Below are 19,505 nucleotides of genomic sequence, written 5' to 3' on the forward strand. Positions count from 1 at the left end.
GAAACCAAGGTTGGCAACAGATGTAGATGACGAGTATTCGTGTGCACTGAAAGCTAAACACGGGAGCCTGTAGCATTATTGTTAACTGCAGATCCTATGTACAAGAGAGATTTTCCTGCTTTAATGTCTATTCCAACAATTACCTACATTCATCAGATCTGATGACACTACAAGAAACTAAAGGTTTTGGTGGATTTCTAGACCAAGATATTCCATTTTTAGTTACATAATTTTTTTATATATTTGGTGTGTTGTTATGATCATCATCATCATCATCATCCTATCAGAGATGACTATACATTGCCAATAACTGTAGGTCTAATTACAATTCTCATTAACATCTCTTAGTATACAAACAACTTGCTTCCTTCTGGGGGCATTGACCGTTTGTTGTTTATATGAAGTCAAAGCCAGCTAAGTGAAAGTATGGGATTTTGATTGATGTAAAATCAAATTATGCTTTAAACTTACAAGGGTATACTGGAAAAGAAAGATTTTCCTATAGAAAAATCAAGGAAAAAGTGTAGTGCTGGATCCAACTAGCTGGTTACATCACCACCACTGAATCTGTCTGCCTCTTCCACAAGTAATTTAACTTCACACAAAAAATTTGATTACATGGAACACAAGGACTAAATACCTAAAGTTTTGTTGCCTAACCCCATAAAGAAAGCAAAGTCACCCATCTTAGTTTTTCATAATGATCTTACATTAGTCCTATGTCACAAAGAATAATCGTTCTCCGATCCTGCTTAGTACCAAGCATTACGACAAAGGTAGGTGACACTGAAAGCTACAAATGAAACCTAATTCTGCAATATATCACCACCAAGGGGGTGGGCTTCAATACAATGAACAAGATGGTCAATGAATACTATGTGAAAAGAACCACATCACTTCACTTTATTACTCAAACTTTCAACACAAAAGTGTTTGAATGCTTATGTATTACGGAAGACACACAATCGGCATCTTCCATCAAGTTCTATGAAATATATTTGTCATTTACTTAAAGCATTCTGTTATATTTTGTACTAATTTCTATTCAAGCTAGAACTCAATTCCATTTTATTCATTGGTCTTATAATTTAACTCCAAGTATTTACACTATTTATTCTGTGTGTCTACAGAGATGTTAACAGCAGCACTTGTTATAAACTGTATGAACGAAAGTTAGTTTATGTGAAATCTCAAGGGATTTGAGTGCAACTGTATGATAGATCTACCCTGAAGGTTTAAATTCAAATGTCCTCTTAACATTACCATAGGTACGTATGTCATTCTGTTCAGAAGTTAAAAACTTTTACATTATAATTATCTCATAAATATGAATGTATGCTTTCCCGGCGTATACAGCTGGCGAAGAGTTCTCGGGCTTCCAGCCGGGTGGCGGTGTCTTCAAACAGCGATGTTTCGACGAGTGACATACTCATCATCTTCTGGCGAAGTCAGAAGATGATGAGTATGTCACTCGTCGAAACGTCGCTGTTTGAAGACACCGCCACCCGGCTGGAAGCCCGAGAACTCTTCGCCATCTCATAAATAACCCAAAATCATAACAGGAGCCCCACTGTATCACAATTATGAACTTCCTATTAATTCTACTTCTATAGATCAAGCTTCAAAATGCTAATCACTGCAAAATCAGAGGGTGTATTCTGCACTATTTTTAATATAAATGGTAACTTCAGCTTCCACTTCTCTGAGTAGCTTATGGTCCCTGGAAATCTTAAAATACTAACAAACTTCTTATTCAGCATGGGCAAAGCAAAACAAAATTACAGAACCACTCTTAATAAACAGAGAAATGAGCCACTGCCAATTGTCAAACAACTCTTCTAATCAGCCAGGCAGCCATACTGCATGCACAAATTGAACACCATCTGTCAGATTGCCTGGGATTTCCACACAATCGGCGACCAGCAACCGATCATTGTGATTTGCCCCCTCCCCCCCCCCCCCCCCACACACACACACACTCACTATGAAGTGATCAGTCACCCATGCGACAGATTGCTTAATACTTCGCTCGTGTGTGGAGTCCTTCAAATATGTACAAAGTAGTGACGTAACGCTCATCAAGAGCAGTTTATAGTTGTGAAGTATTTCATAGTCTTTGTCCTAAAGCCTTTGACACAGGTACTTGATTGTGCACTGTGTGTTATCATAAATGGTGCATTTTCTTTGCAACTTAGGTTTCATTTTGGTGTTATTTTTTCGTTCATGTTTTACTGCTGCAATAGTGGTCTAGAGTAGAGAATCTGTTCTTACTAGTGAGAATTACGAAAATTTAACTTGAAACTAAAACAACGAAAAATGTCTGGGTGTCCTGAGGCGTATACACCCTGAATAAACTACTAACGTACAGAAGTTGCACTAACCAAGTAGCACAGCCAGCTCTTGGACCGAAGAAAACAATTTTTAAAATAACTTAGCAAATCCCTTGCTTGTGAGTGGTAATGTATCCTGTGTACCAGTGCCATGACTGCCAATTACTGCCAGAGAAAACATGGAAGTTTCAGCGACACCGAGGTCAGCAATAAACATTACCGTGGGGTAAGAACGATGACCAAAACTATGGTGAAAACTTTGGATAAACATGAATGCATTTCACTCTTGCTTACGGAAAGTATGAGCATAGACAAATTTGCTTGATGTTATTGAAATTGGACTGCTGCTGTCTTCTCAAGAGGGATGTCTTGCTTCATAGGCCTGATAAATATCTGCATCTCATATTTTGAAAAACAAGTGCACAGATTGGACACAAAAGCATGGTCTGGGAAAATCTTTTTGTTCTCCCTTTATTTTATGTTAACATGCAAAAACTAGTTACAAATCCATTTTTGGACATTATGTTTCCCTTACGTTATTTCTTACTTAATGAGGACAGAATATTTCAATAAGAAAAAGCACCTTGGCCCACCACTTCATTCCCACAAATCTGGAAGACCATAATCAACACTTAACTTCAAATAATATTGTCGGATCTAAACTGAATTGAACAAATGTGCAACTAACTTTTTTGTATCTTATGAAATATTGGCATATGTTACATATACAAAACATTTTGCACAAAATAATCTAATTTCATACAGCCACTTTTAACATACTGTATCCTGTGAAGTGTAGGCTAGGAAATATTTTTTTTTAAACTACAAAAGCATGCATAAAGATATGAAGAGGGGAGGAGGTTCTAACAAGTGCGTATTTTGCACTTTTTGCCCCACTCCCAAATTCATTAAAGCAGGACTTGTTAGACCTTCTCTCCTTCCCCTAGTCCCGACATGGAAACATTTTTTCACCACCAAACCAAAGACCAATGTTGAACCATGACTAACTCAGCTCATTCCTCCATCCAACTGTGATCCACCCCCACTGTCCCGTAATCACTTCCTGTTAACTTTCCAGAATTTCTTAATCTCGATCTTGCCTCAGCATCAGTCCCCATGCAGACTAACCTTACACCTACAGAAAGAAACGCAACCCACCACCTAAAAACTTCAACCTTATAACCCTACCAGTGGATTAAGGCTCCACCACCACTGTTTTGAACCGCAGGAATTAGCTAGCAACGGACTCCGCCAGCTGTCAGATACACCTTACCTACAAACCTTGCCATAGTGACCCCACTCCAGAAATCCAGAAGGCTCTCCAGTCACTACTCAAATCCTTAGGTCCATTCTAGATTCTCTCCCCGGAGTCTATCTCTCTGCTCAACCCTACCACTCCTTGCACTCCTACCTTCTACATGCTTCCTAAAGTCCATAAACCAAAACACCCAGGATGCCACATTGTGACTGGTTACTGTGCCCCCACCGAGTCAATCTCTGCTCTCATAGACCAACACCTTCAACCTATTACCTGGGAACCTAACATCCTACATAGAAGATGCCAACCATTTCCTCCACAATCCCTGTCCCTTTACCACACCGTGCACAGCTCATCACTATTGATGCCATCTCCCTTTACACTAACATCCCTAATGCCCATGGCCTTATCGCTATTGAACACTACCTTTCCCAATGCCCGACAGATTCAAACCAACAACCCCCTTCCTATTCGCCGTGACCAACTATATCCTCAACCACAATTACTTCTCCTTTGAAGGTATTACCTACAAACAAATCCGGGGTACAGCTATGGGCACCTGCATGACACCATCCTATGCTAACCTATTCATGGGCCATCCAGAGGAATCCTTCCTATACATCCAGAATCCTAAGCCCCTCACCTGGTTCAGATTCACTGATGACATCTTTGCTATCTGGATCAAAGATGAGGACACCCTATCCACATTCCTCTAGAACCTCAACAACTTCTCCCCCATTTGCTTCACCTGGTCCAACTCCACTCACCTTCCTTGAAGATGCTGACCACCTTGAAGATGGCTACATCAGTACCTCCGTCCATATCAAACTTACTAACCACCAGCAATACCTCCACTTTGACAGCAGCCACCCATTCCATACCAAGAAGTCCATTCTTTACAGCCTAGCCACCTGTGATCGTCACATCTGCAGTGACGAGCAGTTCCTCTCAAAATATACCAAGGGTCTCACTGAAGCCTTCACGAACCATAATTATCCTCCCAGCCTTGTACAAAAACAAATATCCCGACCTTATCTTTCCAGCCTCCCACCACCTCACAAACCCCCATTGTGCGGCTACATCCTCCTCTTAACTCAGTAGCACCTAGGACTGGAGCAACTAAATTACGTTCTCCACCAGGGTTTCGACTACCTCCCATCATGCCTTGAAATGAGAGACGTCCTGCCCACTATCCTTCCCACCCCTCCCACTGTGGTATACCACCAACAATCGAACCTACACAACATACTCGTCCACCCCTACACAAGCCCTGCACCCAACCCTTTAACCTCATGGCTCATAACCTTGAAATAGACCCAGATTCCAGACCTGTCCCACACATCCTCCCAACACAACCTACTTCAGTCCAATCACAATCATCATCCATACAATCAAAGGCAGGGCTACCTGTGAAACCAGTCATGTGATCTACAACCTAAGCTGCAACAACTGTGCTGCATTCTATATGGATGACAACCAACAAGCTAGCTGTCCGCATAAATGGGCCCTGCAAACTGTGGCCAAGAAACAAGTGGACCACCCTGTTGCTGGACACACTGCCAAACACGACATCCTCCATTTCAATGACTGCTTCACAGCCCGTGCCATATGGATCATTCCCACTAACACCAGCTTTTCTGAATTGCGCAGGTGGGAACTTTCCCTGCAGTATGTCCTACGTTTCCATAACCTTCCTGGCCTCAACCTTTGTTAGTCATTGTCCTCTCCCATCTGCCCCTTCTCTGTTCCCATTCCAGCCCTACAAAGCCCTCATTCCACCATTGCGCCCAACCTTACTTGCTTCTCTCCTTTTCCACTATCCTCATCCCCCCTCCCTACCTGTCTGCTCCCCTCTATCAACCACCTGACTGCACACAGCTTCCCTACCCTCTTTCCACCTCCTCATTCCTGCACGCTCCCCAACAGCACGTCACTGCCACCCTGCCCCAGCCTCCTCCTCCTTACTCCCATGCAGTCGCCACTTTTCAACACACCCTAGTGCTGCTGCTCGCAGTGTGGCCTCAGTTGCCCGAGACTACAGTTGTATGTGTTGAGTTGCCTGAGTGTGTATGTGTCTGTTGTCTAATTTTGACGAAGGTTTCACTAGTCGAAATCTCTATTTGTGACAGTCTTTTTTATTGTGCCTATCTGAGACTCGGCATCTCTGCTATATGGTGATAATATTATGAAAAAGGAAGTTGCTAAGTGCATATTTTTGTATGTCAAAATGGCCCAGCACAGCCAATTGCAATATCCACTACCATGCACAAAGTTTATTTAAAAAACACAGTGGAATGACAAACTTAGTAATTATAAATGAACTAGATCCCAGTATCACTTATGATAAATACTACCAAGTCGTACTTCTGTTTATTTTTCTTATCCAGTATTTTACACCACAATACACTTGTTTTTCCTCCAATGTTTTGTAGATATTTTTTTCAACACACCTCTACATACTCAAGAATACATACCTCCTCTGGGTCCCTCCAGAAGAACAAGTCAACAACAACATCCCATTTCCCGTCGCGAGGTATGGAACCACGGAATCTCAAAACTTCCCTTGCAAGCAGCCACCACATCAGCCCAATGGAATGTGTGCTCTGTCAACAAAAGACAAAAGGTAACAAGAATAAATCATTCTAATCAAGTTTATATTTCCACTGAAGTCATATGAAAACTGAATACTGCAAGAGAACTGATTCCATATCTTCCTCTATTATTGTAAGGCTACATTATCATACCTAACTTCTACATCTACATGACAACTCTACGATTCACAATTCAAGTGCCAGGCAGAGGGGTCATTAAGCCACTTTCATACAACTTAAGCCACAATTCCACTCACAAACAACACATGGGAAAAAACACAACACTTAACATCTATCCACGTGAATTCCAATTTATCTTATTTTATCATCATCATCATCATCTCTCCTTATGTAGGATTAACAAATTACTTTCACATTCAGACGAGAACGTTGGAGGCTGAAATTTCATTAAAGATCCCACTGCAACAAAAAATGCCTTCGTTTTAATCACTGCCACCCACTACTCGTGCATCACATCCGTGACATTCTCCCCCTAGTTTGCACTAATACGGGTTGCTCTTCTTTGAATTTCTTCAATGTCTCCACCAGCCCTATCTGGAAAGTACTTAGTACCAAACATCAATATTCTACCACAGCACAGACAAGCACAGGCAGCCTCTTTAGTGGATTTGTTACATCTTCTAAGAGTTCTTTCTGTCAATAAAAAGCAGTCCTTTGGCTTGGCTTGCCTTACCGATATTAAGTATGTCACTGCTCCAATATTTAAGTTTTTCATAGCTTATCCCTGTCTGCAGCTCGTGGTAGCATTCCTGCTTCCTGAGCATGGGATCCCGAGTTCGATTCCCGGCGGGGTCAGGGATTTTTACCTGCCCCGAGATGACTGGGTGTTGTGTCGTCTCTAAGACAACGGCAAACCACCTCCACTGGAACATTGCCTTGTACGGCAGTGGGAGTCTCCCACATCATTCCCCCACGCTCTGTCAAGAAGCGAGGGACTTATTTCCATTTCCATAGCTTATCCCTAGGTACTAAGTTGAACTGTATGCCTTCATACTTACAACAATATAATGAAAATGATAGATTGCTACTCATCACATAGAGATGAGTTGCAGACAGAAACACCAAAAGACAGGTGTACATGTGAGCCAAAAGGCCTTCTACAGCACACGACCAATCTCTGGCTACTGGTCCGGCCTCAGTGGCCAGAGGCAGTGGTCACATCTGTGCACCAACTGTGCTTGCATCAATGTGTACATTAGAAGAAAGCCTCTTTGGTCCAAAGCTCCCATGCTCAGTAGTCTTTTTGGTGTGCTTGTTTGTGATCCGACATCTCTATACAGAGAGTGGCAATCAAGCCTTTCCAAGAATACTTCTGTTATTCCATGATGGATTTCCCTTTATTGATTCAGCATTTAGACTGGTGTGATTAATCGTATACTGAAATTTAACCAATTTCTTTCAGTACTCATGGATGTTCATTATTTGGGATCAACCAACCACTTTTCACACCATACAGATACTTTATCTAAATAATTTTGCAACTGGTTTTGACCTTCTGATGACTTCTGAAAGATGGTAAAAGCAAACAGAACTGCTCATTTTACCCCTACATTATCGGCAAGGAATAGCAGAGGACCTAAAACACTTCACTGGGGAACCCTCGGTATCACTTCTGTTTCAGTCTATGAATTTTCTTACGTTGCTACAAACAGTGACCTCTCTTGACAGGAAATCACAAATGCCGTCACACAAGCACACAACTGCTACATACTCCATAGGCAAGTAATTTGATTCAGGGTGTATACAGGGACAAGGAAAAAAAATTCCCGAGTTATTCCCAGATATCCCGTTTAAAAAATATGCTTTTTCCCAGGCGAAAATACACTTTTTCTGTGCTAAGTGACAGTAGGTTTTGCATACATTTTTCCCTCGGAACTGTAAAGCTTATCAATCCTTTGAATGGTTAACGTTTTAGACAATCACGTAGAACTTCCCGGAAAAGAAAGAAAGACGGGGCAGAGAAGTTTTGGAGAGACTTTTAATAAAGAAAAGGAGAGAAGTTTTGGAAAGACCTTTGATTTGCAGCAACATATACGCTGCATATTTTTGTATTACGAAAGTATAAATTCGAATTGCACCAAACACAGCGCGTTAGTTTCCGGAGCGTTGAAACCGAAGTTGCGATGTCCTTTTGTAAGCGAGTCATATCTCAAGCCTCAAGATCTCGCCAGCCGATGACAGCAGCTATTCAGAGCGTAGGACACGTGTTACGGTCAGCCGATAGCAAGATCACTGGTTACATAGCGCGAACACCCAAGAGAAGAAGTTAACGGTTTACATTAATGTACACAGTACCATATATCTACAACAAAAGCTAAGCTTTCACATATAATATTAGTCACTAAGATTAACACACTACAACAGAAGCTAAGCTTTCACATGTAATACTGATCTTTTTTTGCGTGTGTGATACTTTAAGATACATCACACAAACGTGCCAGTAAATTTAAAATTATGACATAAATGTCTTGGTTCGAAATTCTTGTAAGTGGCTGGTCCTCAAACTGTTCAGTTTCGAACGCTCTGTGATTTAGATATCCATCCCACTTCCTCACATGTAACATAATTCATCTTGCATAAAAAGAAAATTACATAGAAAGTAACGCTTTTCTAACCACCATTCGCAATACTATCCGGAGACTGTTAGAAATAGGTTCGATTTACCAGTTGCGAGAGAGCGCCAGAAAACGGGTATTATTGTGCGTGTGAAACTGCAGTGGTGTAGGAAGTCCGTATGTTCGTGTGTATAAAGCACTAAGAGAGTTTACATTACACCATAAAAGAAACAGGGCATCAGAGGATACTCCAAAGAGCATCGGAATTTCATAAACCATACTAAAATGCATAATTCGGCTTGAAGTGCAAATTGGCTTTTTCCAGATTCACAATGAGTAGGTCCCATCTGATATTAAGCTTTTCAGTGTGGATTTTGGGATGTAAATTTTCTTGGAGCACCAGTACTCTACGATCTCATTTTTGATCCTTTATTAGGACATAATGCCATATATGGCAGAAGGTGATAACGTGCACTTGAAATTCAGCGAACAGTTGGAACTAGCCAATACTGTAGAATGAAACACTTCGTTTCAAATAAAATGACTGCCTCAGCGGAAAGATTAATAACGCCAAATTTCTTTAGCGAACTTGCAAAAATAACTTCACTGTTCTGCGAGGTGATTAATGCTTGACTGCTACTAACTTGGAAATAAAATAAAATCAGAAAACTGAAATTAGTAATATATTTTTGCCCTCCGTAAATATGTGAATGTATTCTAATTCACTTGATAGCTCCCAGCCACAGAAATCCATTTTGTTTTCATTTGACGTGGGAGCTGTACATGAAGAAAAGCAGCGAAATCACTTAACGTTAACACGGGTCACGTGGCGGTTAACCCCCTCCCCAGTACAACTGTGCAAGCATGATCTGGGAGATAGGGCGCGCGAGAAAAATTTTTCTTATTTGCATCTGGCTGCTTTCTGCTACTACCAATACAGCTAACAGCCAAACTTCAAGTAGCGGGAGAAGGTACTGCTTATACGCAAGTTAAATGCGCATGCGCAACAGACCGCTGGCAATTCCTCAAACGAACACAATGTGAACAGTTGTGACGTCATGCTCATAGCAAGCAGTTTATTGTTACGAAGAGTTACAGTCTGCGCCCTACGGCCTTTGACATATTTTTGCTATTTGCAGAAGCTTGTGCGTGCATGGTGTTTTGTTGTTGTAAATTGCACACTTCCTTTGCCACTAAACTTATTTTTTCCCCTCTCGTTTATATTTTATTGCTGCAGTATCATTCTCCAGTAGCAGGATACAATAACATTCTTTGCTAGAGAATCAATTCTGCTGTCAAAATTATAAAAATTTAACTGAAAGCTAAAACAATGAAAAATTCCCGGGTTTATCGCGGTTTTCTCCCGGATGAAAAAATTCCCGGGTTTTTCCCGGGTCATATACACCCTGTTGTTTACAAGTTGCTTGTGAGGAACAGTATTAAAAGCCTTCTAGAAACATGTAATTAATTTGATTACAGCACTCATTACTTGTGAATAAAGCACTAGCTGTATTTCAGAAAAATCATATTTTCTGAATCCCTGCAGATTTTGTCAAATTAGTTTTATGCAAAGTAATTCATAATGTTCCAACAAGGTATATTCTGCAAAATCCTACTGTAAATCAATGTCAGTGGTACATCCGTAATTCACTTGATAGCTCTCATTTATTTTCTTTAATACTGGTGTGACCTACACAACTTTTCCATCATTAGGTATCAATCTTTTGTTGGGTGAGCAGTTGTATAGGATTGCTAAATATACAGCTATTGTATCAGTATACTCAAACGAATCTAGCTGGTACACAATCTGGATTGAAAAGCTTGCCTTTATTAAGTACTTTACTACGAGTTGCTTTGGTGCACCAAGGTATCTAAGTCAAAGTTACTCACGTTGACAGCAGTTCTTACAAAGCTAGCTACTGGTCCAACGGCTTAACATACAAATCATAGTACTTTACGCAAGTCATAGTACTTTTCATATCCTGTCGGCAGATTTCTCCAACCATCTGGTAGCTGCACGTAAACCGATAGATAACTTGTATAATCTTTCAACATTCATATCTCTTAACAGGTGAAGTGTAAATTAGCTCAGAGTGGACTATGATGCACCAGACAGTTTGATGGGTAGTGACATTCTTGGAGGTTCTCACTGTTTTGAATTTACCCCAGGTAACATTCTTCTGATAAAGTCTTTGGAAAACAAAAAAATCAAATTCCAAGTAGTTTGATTCAATAAAATTTTAAGCTGTTCCCGTGCAAGCAGTTTTCGCACTCCCGCATATATTACCTATAATAAGCAAGCTAAAATATAATTCAATAACTTCTGAAAGCAGCAAACATTTATTGTGTACATAACAATACGACCAATTAGCTGCCAAGAATGAGACTAACTGTAAACTTTGACCTCTTCAATCATTTCACCCTTTGCCTTTACCCACAATCATTCCCAATAAGGCTACTGAATGATGAAATGGCTAACAATGTTATTTCTGTAAGTGATTATTTTGATTAGGGTCCTTGTCTCTTCTCAGTTTTTTGTTTTAGACTTTAAGTCCACTGTACCTTCAAAATTCTTTTCTAGTACTGTAGCTCAAAGAATGTGCAGTATCACCCACCTTCCTCCTTGTCCAAGCCTGTCCCACATGAACACACTCCACATATGACTAAGAATCATTTCCTAATATCCAGAGACACTGAAGCATGGAGTACACTTTTCTGAAGACCGCAATCGTTGCTATTACGTCAGTTTTACTACTTCCATTCACTGTGATACCCCTCCTGACAATACTTCATCACACATCAACTATCTCTGGTCTGTACATCTATCAATCACAACATTTTGTTTCAGTTAATATCATCAAGGTATTCCTCTGTCAATGATAGCCATCAAAGATTGGTTTTCAAAAACTTTCCCTATAACTGATTGTTATTTGTCACTACCCCCTGTACATGGCATTAAGTACTGGTTATCCCGCAAAGTGCCATAAGTAGTTTTCAGAGAAGGAATTTACAGGATATCTTGTCAGGTCCACTAAAACTGTAACATGTAGCTTCAATCTTTATCTGTGCATCTAAGTTTGCCTACTGCAACAAATCTATCACCCAGTTTCCCGTTCCCTTATTGTTTTGTTGTACCCTTCAGATGTCCCCAAAGATTTCACTACAATCAACTTCAGGTTTCAACCAATTCCTTCCATATCCAAATCTGAGAAACACATTTCAGTAATGGAACTGTCATCTCCTATACTGATAATGAGTAGCTCAAACAACGAAATTCACAAAACCAACCACGCACCAAATTATCTGCTTTTATGATGTGCCATCCTGAATCTCAACATTGGGCAGTGAAGTGTGACAAACCCTTGTGCACAGTTCCAGTTAAGTGCTTCTACAAGCTTTCGGAGCCAGTGGCTTCTTCCTCAGGTACAAGAGGGCTAAAGGTGAAGGGGAAGGAAGAGGGGTGAAGGGGAAGGAAGAGGGGTGAAGGGGAAGGAAGAGGGGTGAAGGGGAAGGAAGAGGGGTGAAGGGGAAGGAAGAGGGGTGAAGGGGAAGGAAGAGGGGTGAAGGGGAAGGAAGAGGGGTGAAGGGGAAGGAAGAGGGGTGAAGGGGAAGGAAGAGGGGTGAAGGGGAAGGAAGAGGGGTGAAGGGGTAGGAAGAGGGGTGAAGGGGAAGGAAGAGGGGTGAAGGGGTAGGAAGAGGGGTGAAGGGGTAGGAAGAGGGGTGAAGGGGTAGGAAGAGGGGTGAAGGGGTAGGAAGAGGGGTGAAGGGGTAGGAAGAGGGGTGAAGGGGTAGGAAGAGGGGTGAAGGGGTAGGAAGAGGGGTGAAGGGGTAGGAAGAGGGGTGAAGGGGTAGGAAGAGGGGTGAAGGGGTAGGAAGAGGGGTGAAGGGGTAGGAAGAGGGGTGAAGGGGTAGGAAGAGGGGTGAAGGGGTAGGAAGAGGGGTGAAGGGGTAGGAAGAGGGGTGAAGGGGTAGGAAGAGGGGTGAAGGGGTAGGAAGAGGGGTGAAGGGGTAGGAAGAGGGGTGAAGGGGTAGGAAGAGGGGTGAAGGGGTAGGAAGAGGGGTGAAGGGGTAGGAAGAGGGGTGAAGGGGTAGGAAGAGGGGTGAAGGGGTAGGAAGAGGGGTGAAGGGGTAGGAAGAGGGGTGAAGGGGTAGGAAGAGGGGTGAAGGGGTAGGAAGAGGGGTGAAGGGGTAGGAAGAGGGGTGAAGGGGTAGGAAGAGGGGTGAAGGGGTAGGAAGAGGGGTGAAGGGGTAGGAAGAGGGGTGAAGGGGTAGGAAGAGGGGTGAAGGGGTAGGAAGAGGGGTGAAGGGGTAGGAAGAGGGGTGAAGGGGTAGGAAGAGGGGTGAAGGGGTAGGAAGAGGGGTGAAGGGGTAGGAAGAGGGGTGAAGGGGTAGGAAGAGGGGTGAAGGGGTAGGAAGAGGGGTGAAGGGGAAGGACTAGAGAGGTTTAAAGAAAGGGGTACAGTCCAGAAAAGTCACCCGGAATCCCGGGTCAGGGGAGACTTACTGAATGGGATGAGACGGAAAGACTCATTGTTGGAGACTGTACCAGACAAGATTTGAAAACCTGAGAGCTTAAAGGTGGAAGCCAGGGTAATATGCAAGACATTACTACTTAATCATCATGCTTGAGTTAAGAGTGAAACGCTAATGGTATTGTACGTAACACAGCTGGGACAGGGACAGCAGAGGGTGTATACAGACAATACACAATATCCTGTAGCAGAGCATGCTGTACATCACAGACATAACCTTGGTGCCTGTTTCACCACACGCACCATCTTTGTTCTTCCCCCCGACACCACTTTCTCAGAACTCCGCAGGTAGGAACTAGCACTGCATGTCGTTGGTTCTCGCCACCAACCTGGCCTTAATTTATGTTAATTCCTCCCGTGTCAGCATTTATTCACACTATTTCCTCACTCCATTTTAGTTTTCTACATCTTTCATTTTCCGATGTCTATTTTTTTGCCGTCCCACCCGTTACATACAGTGCACTTATATTTACACAATTATTAACTCTTGAGCTTTTCACTTTTACTAACTCAGACACGGTGTTTTAGTAGTAATCACTGTCTTGCATAGTATCCTGTCTTCCACAGGCTTTCAAATCTCGTCCCATGCAGTTCCCAACAATGAGTATTTCCTTCTCATCCCGTCTGGTAAATCTCTCCTGACCCGGGGTTCTGGGCGACTTTCCTGAACTGTGCCCCTTTCCCTAAACTTCTCCAGTCCTTTTCTTCACCCCTCTTCCTTACCCTTCAACTCTTCTGCCAGAAGGAGCCACTGGCTCCAAAAGCTTGTAAAAGTTAAATCCTTTGTGTGTGTGTGTGTGTGTGTGTGTGTGTGTGTGTGCGTGCGCCTGTCACCACTTGGCGAGTAGATCTTTTCATCTATCCGTTCATGTTATGTTTAAATGTCTTCTTTTCTTGACAAACCCCTTAACTTAGTTCTGTTGGATTCATATTGCAATGGTCAGTGGGAAAACCACAACTCTTACTATTTTAATTGAAAACAAGAATGATGAAAATTTCTTACTTAACCACAGGGTAATTTTTCTGTGAAAGCTGTGTGTAATGCACGAGTTTTAAAGGATTTCGATGTATAGTTACATATTGAATCCACTGAAGGTATTACTTACAGACACCTGCTACACTGATAACAAGCCTATCAACTACAGAATCCACGAAGCCAACCATGCGCAGCATTTTCTCTTGTTTTATGACGAGGCATTCTATATCCCACCAGCATTTAGCAGTGACATATGAAAAATCTGTGTGTGTTAGTTGCAGTATGTATTGAGCTTAACAGTCATACTTCTCGCGCCAAATCCCGCAACTTGGCTCCAGATCTGTTCTGCTGGGTTCATACTGTAATGGTACAGTAGCAAATGCAAAAATTCAGCTTTTGTATGATGTGCTCAATAATGTGAAAATGATTGTTCCTTATGTTTCTACGATACTTGTTTACCTCTGTGGTATAAAATGGACATAGTCCAAATAAAGAGGAGTTGGTTTTTCATTTTTGCCTTAAAAAATTAAATTGGTTTGTTTTATAAATTTAAACAACTTTTATGAACAGTTTTTAATAAAAAAATCGATAATTAAGAATTTGTATTTGGAATGGAAACAGGAATTTCGCATCCAATATGTAATTAGAAACAAGAAGACGTGCAATATTCATAAAACATGGTGAGTTTTATGATTATGAGATGTACATATTTTAAATTGAACAAAAAATAAATAAATAAATAAATTGTAACTGGAGAGATTTGAACCAGCGAATGAATAACCACATTTTATTCACTTTTTTTTCTTTTTTAATCTCTTTATCAGCTCATAATTTTCAACACCATCCCATAGCATCATATGCACATGCTGAGATTCTCATCTTTTCTGTTGCTCTGACAGTCATGTTTCACTACCATGCAGTGCAGATTTCAATAATGCTATCAACTGCACTGCACATTGTCTCGACTGTTTTATTAACTGCATTGTCTACAACACTGGGAAAATTTCAAAGCCAGTTATCTCTGTAAATTTATGAAAAACATTAAGAACTGCCTATTTCTCAGCACTTTTTAACCGTGTTCCCACGTGCGTATCTAACTGTGGAACAGATAGCAGCCTCAGCCATTTTCATACTGCACATTAACAGTGTGACAATCAGCTCAATGCCGCAAAGGCTGCGACTGTACACAATTTTTTAAATAAAAACTATGTAGCTAAAGCGCGATTAAGAAAAATGTTGATTGCTATTAATACATTTGAACATTTTTAAGTCTGATTTAACATAACTTAGTAATAAGATATCTAATACATAAGTAGGACCTACTTCCAAAAGCGTAACTCCAGCGTACGTGTGCTGCGGCTTCTGACCAACCACCGTGTTTGTGTTTGTTTATATCAGGTTTACTCTTATGATGAACGGATTATAATATTCACGATAAAACAGGCATGTGAAGCATAAAATTTACAAACTTGTACCAGAAAGGGTACTCTCCCAAGGCAAATGCCACTTGTCTGACAATCCTGGAGGTACTGCCTTTTCATGTGAAGCTACTCAATAACTACTGATAACCTAAGCTAACAAATTATTCCAATGAACTCACCTTGTTGTTACACGGTATTGCAATATCCACAAAACGTAATGGGGAATCAGTATTACACAGGGCTATAACAGGAATATTGACATAAGATGCCTCTGTTATGGGCTGATGGTCAACTGCAGGATCTGTTACAATCAGAAGACGTGGTTCACGGAAGGCAGCCTGAAAGAAAAAAGATCATACTTCCGATTTGGTACTTCGTGATTAAAACAGTGTTCAACAAGACATGAAAAGATTGTTTCTAATACTATAATTAGCATATAGTTCATATTCCACATGTGAATGCGTGTACTAGACACACTGGATTAACAACTACCCAAAATTCATTGTGGCTGGTTTAAACGAAGAGGGACAAACACTCTGCCTTTACTAAGCAGTGTTATCACATTCAAGACAAATTGGAAAAGCATTGATTGGTTATGGCTTGTCTGGCTTAAAGGGGGAAGAACGTCAAAAATTTAAAAAAATTGACTTTTCAAAAATATACCTACTTAGTAGTGCACATCTCAGTGCCGGCAAACAAACCACCACCAAGTGCTTCAAGAAGGAAACTTGTTTTTTGTACTGATGAAAATGGAGGCTGTGAATCTGAAGGTTCATATAGTATTGTTGATGTTAACATGCTATCACAGTAAATATTGGACAATGTTTTGTACCTGGCAAATAAGAGGACACTTCACTGAATGGTGATGTTACACAATCTGTAGGCACTGGCGAAGTACTTGATGAAGTGTTGAACAAATTTTGTCATAGTTGGGAGAAAGGGATTAGAGATCATGAATGTAATATGAACTACGAAGGCTCAAGTGCAGGTATGGAAGTGCAGGGAGTTGTCAGCTTCTTTATCAGATCTGTTGCCTCCCATGGCCTGTGATATGTGAAGTACCTTGGTGATGGTGATAGTAAAGCTTCCCTTGAGGTTCAAAAATGTGGTTCATATCGAGCTGAGACTTCTGCAGAAGTTAGAATGTGTGGGACACGTACAGAAAAGACTCGGTGCTAAACTTAGCACCCCAAGACAAGATTTGTCAGGAAAAAAAAAATTATCTGATGGGAAGGGAATAAAAGGAAGAGGGCAACTGATAGATGCAGAAATTAACAAGCTATGGGCATATTATGGCTTGGCAATAAGAAGGAACACAGAGGACTTGAAATATATGAAGTAAGCAGGCTGGGCCGTGTACTTCCACAAAATGTCTACAGACAATAACCCTATCCACAACTTGTGCCCAAAAAGAAGTGAATCATTGTGTGGCTACCAAAGGTCAATTGCTGGTGGTGAATATCACATGAATTCTCTACCAACTGCTGTAATAAAAGCCATAAAATCTACATTCAGGGAACTTGTTAATGAAAACTTATTAAAGAAATGTGTTCATGGCAGAACACAAAACCCGTATGTTTTAACCAATGGGTATGGGAAAGATTGCCAAAAACCATTTTTGTGGGAAGAAATGCACTTGCCATTGGTGTTTCTGATGCAGTTTGATGTTTTAATGATGGTGTGCAAAGCAGGAAATAAGTTTTAGAGAAGATGACAATTAAACCCAGAGTGAACTGCGTCAAAGCTTTGTATGCAATACAGAGAGCGTGTAGTGATAGCTGATAATATTTTTGGAGGTGGTAAAATCAAGAAGAATGCATCATAGGAAAGTGAAAAGGAAGAAAACTTATGTCGAAAATGAAAAAGGAAGTGCTACTGGTGCTGGACAGTTCTAATAGTATGACAAGTACAAGCAGAAAGTTTAACAGCCACTTTCCACAAAACACTTAGGTACATGTAACATCCTAAATAAATATCCTCTTACTTTAAAACTTGGTATGATTATTAAACACAAACTCCTTAATACAAAACTGAAATTTTACAACGCTATTAAAAACTGTGGTAAAGATTGAGATAATTATCTATAAAATTTGAGTTATTTCTAAATGAAGTTTAAAATGTAACAGCTCACTCATTTTTTCATACATTAATTAAATTGTAAGGTTTCATACACCTGTTAAGTATGGTTTGTATGCTGTGCAAAATTCATCTAAGAAGATCTTACTTATGAAGAAAAGTGTACCTATAGCAACAAATGCAGCCAACAGTAAGTGAAAAAAAAGATGAAATTTCACGAGTAAAAAAAAAAATGTTATTTTGTTTTGTACTTTCACTGCTACAAGTGTGAATCCTGAATCCTTCCTGGTCATGCTCACAAAGTTTTATGAATTTGTAAAAGTACACACAGTGGAAATTGAAATGTCATATGGTTCCTCCCTGCTCCAAGCAGGCCTGCTTGACATCCTCTCCCCCCCCCCCCCCCCCCAAAATCTTAAGTCGTACACTGAGAACTTAGGTTTATCATACGCATTACAAAGTTGACAACATTCACTGTTCTGAAACTATAACAAAGAACAAAGGGAACTATAGCAACAGCATTAACAAAGTATTCTGTACGCAGAAAATGTTAAGTGCCATATGACAAAATATGTATTGACTGTACCATACAGTTTTGAAAGCTATAATATTCCAGAAATCACGAAAAAGACCTGAATTTGGTTGGTGAAGGCTCCTGGGGTGAAACGACCAGCAATAGGTGTTGCACCGGTGTGAGCTGCAAACTTCAAAACCGCACGCTGGCCGTAGTTACGAGATGAAATTACAAACACTTCGGACGGATGCTCAATTGCAACTATGGCACGAGCAGCCAGAAGTAATTTTTCCCACGTTTTCCTCAGGTTGATAATGTGCACACCTGTTTGCAAACACAAATACTATCTTCATTCAAGAGAAAAATTGTACGACACCAGAAATGCACCAAAACTATTACTCGCAACAAATATCTTCAAATTGCAATGAAATATTTTAGAACAATTTACTTACCATCACTTCGCCGCTTATACACATACTGCTCCATCTGATAATCTACGTTCTCGGTACCAATATGTGTAAAAGCAGCCAACATTTTCGTGACATCGTCTTCTTTTAAACTCAAAACTTCTAAACCTCCCGACATCTTCACGTTTTAATAAGAGCAACGATTAAACCTGCGTAAAAAACTTGAACGTAAATGTGAAAACAGTACACACACGTGATTAACAACTTATACGACAATTAAGGTTCTGCTGTTACGAAATATAGTATTGTGTTACAATTAAATATTTCAATACTTATTATTTATTAAAATATTTCAGAAATAATAACGCTGCGACAAGCATCCTTAATAAATCTCACTCTTACGCGAATCAATGCCACCTGGGAGACACCTCCATGTGAAAAGGAAGCGGATATGAAAACAACGAGGATTTTGGTCAAAGAATATACACAAGGATATATCACACGTAGGGCTTATTCTAGACAATGAAACTCTTTGACAGGTTAAGCCGAGTTTCCACAGGCTAAAGACAGAAGCACAGTCTAAAGGTGCGTTTAAGGTACGTTTACACTGGGATACATGTATCGCGACATGTATGAGCGACATGTCAATTTGACATGTCGCGATACATCACCTCATACAAAAATTCACGGAACTTGTATGCGGACCCTCGAGCTCATACATGTCGCGTATACATTTTGTATATCGCTTTTTGGCCGTATACGCGACATGTATGAGCGACATTTGAAGAACTCGCGCATGCGCAGTATTATCATTTCCTGTCGCC

The 19,505-nt window shown here is 40.7% G+C and overlaps 1 protein-coding gene across 1 annotated transcript in view; it reads right to left on the reverse strand.

The window, feature by feature from the left end:
* The window catches only part of LOC124777178 (40S ribosomal protein SA), a 33,095-nt gene extending 13,856 nt beyond the window's left edge, over window positions 1–19,239 (reverse strand). Inside the window, exons 1-5 of the mRNA XM_047252489.1 lie at window positions 19,084–19,239; window positions 18,727–18,890; window positions 18,393–18,598; window positions 15,864–16,022; window positions 6,063–6,191 (exon numbers count right to left, since the gene is read on the reverse strand). Coding sequence (XP_047108445.1) covers window positions 6,063–6,191; window positions 15,864–16,022; window positions 18,393–18,598; window positions 18,727–18,859 — 627 coding nt within the window. The 5' untranslated portion in view covers window positions 18,860–18,890; window positions 19,084–19,239. The remainder of the gene's footprint in view (window positions 1–6,062; window positions 6,192–15,863; window positions 16,023–18,392; window positions 18,599–18,726; window positions 18,891–19,083) is intronic.
* Between the last annotated feature and the right edge of the window lie 266 nt (window positions 19,240–19,505).

This window comes from Schistocerca piceifrons, chromosome 2, assembly GCF_021461385.2.
Source record: "Schistocerca piceifrons isolate TAMUIC-IGC-003096 chromosome 2, iqSchPice1.1, whole genome shotgun sequence".
NCBI lineage: Eukaryota > Metazoa > Arthropoda > Insecta > Orthoptera > Acrididae > Schistocerca > Schistocerca piceifrons.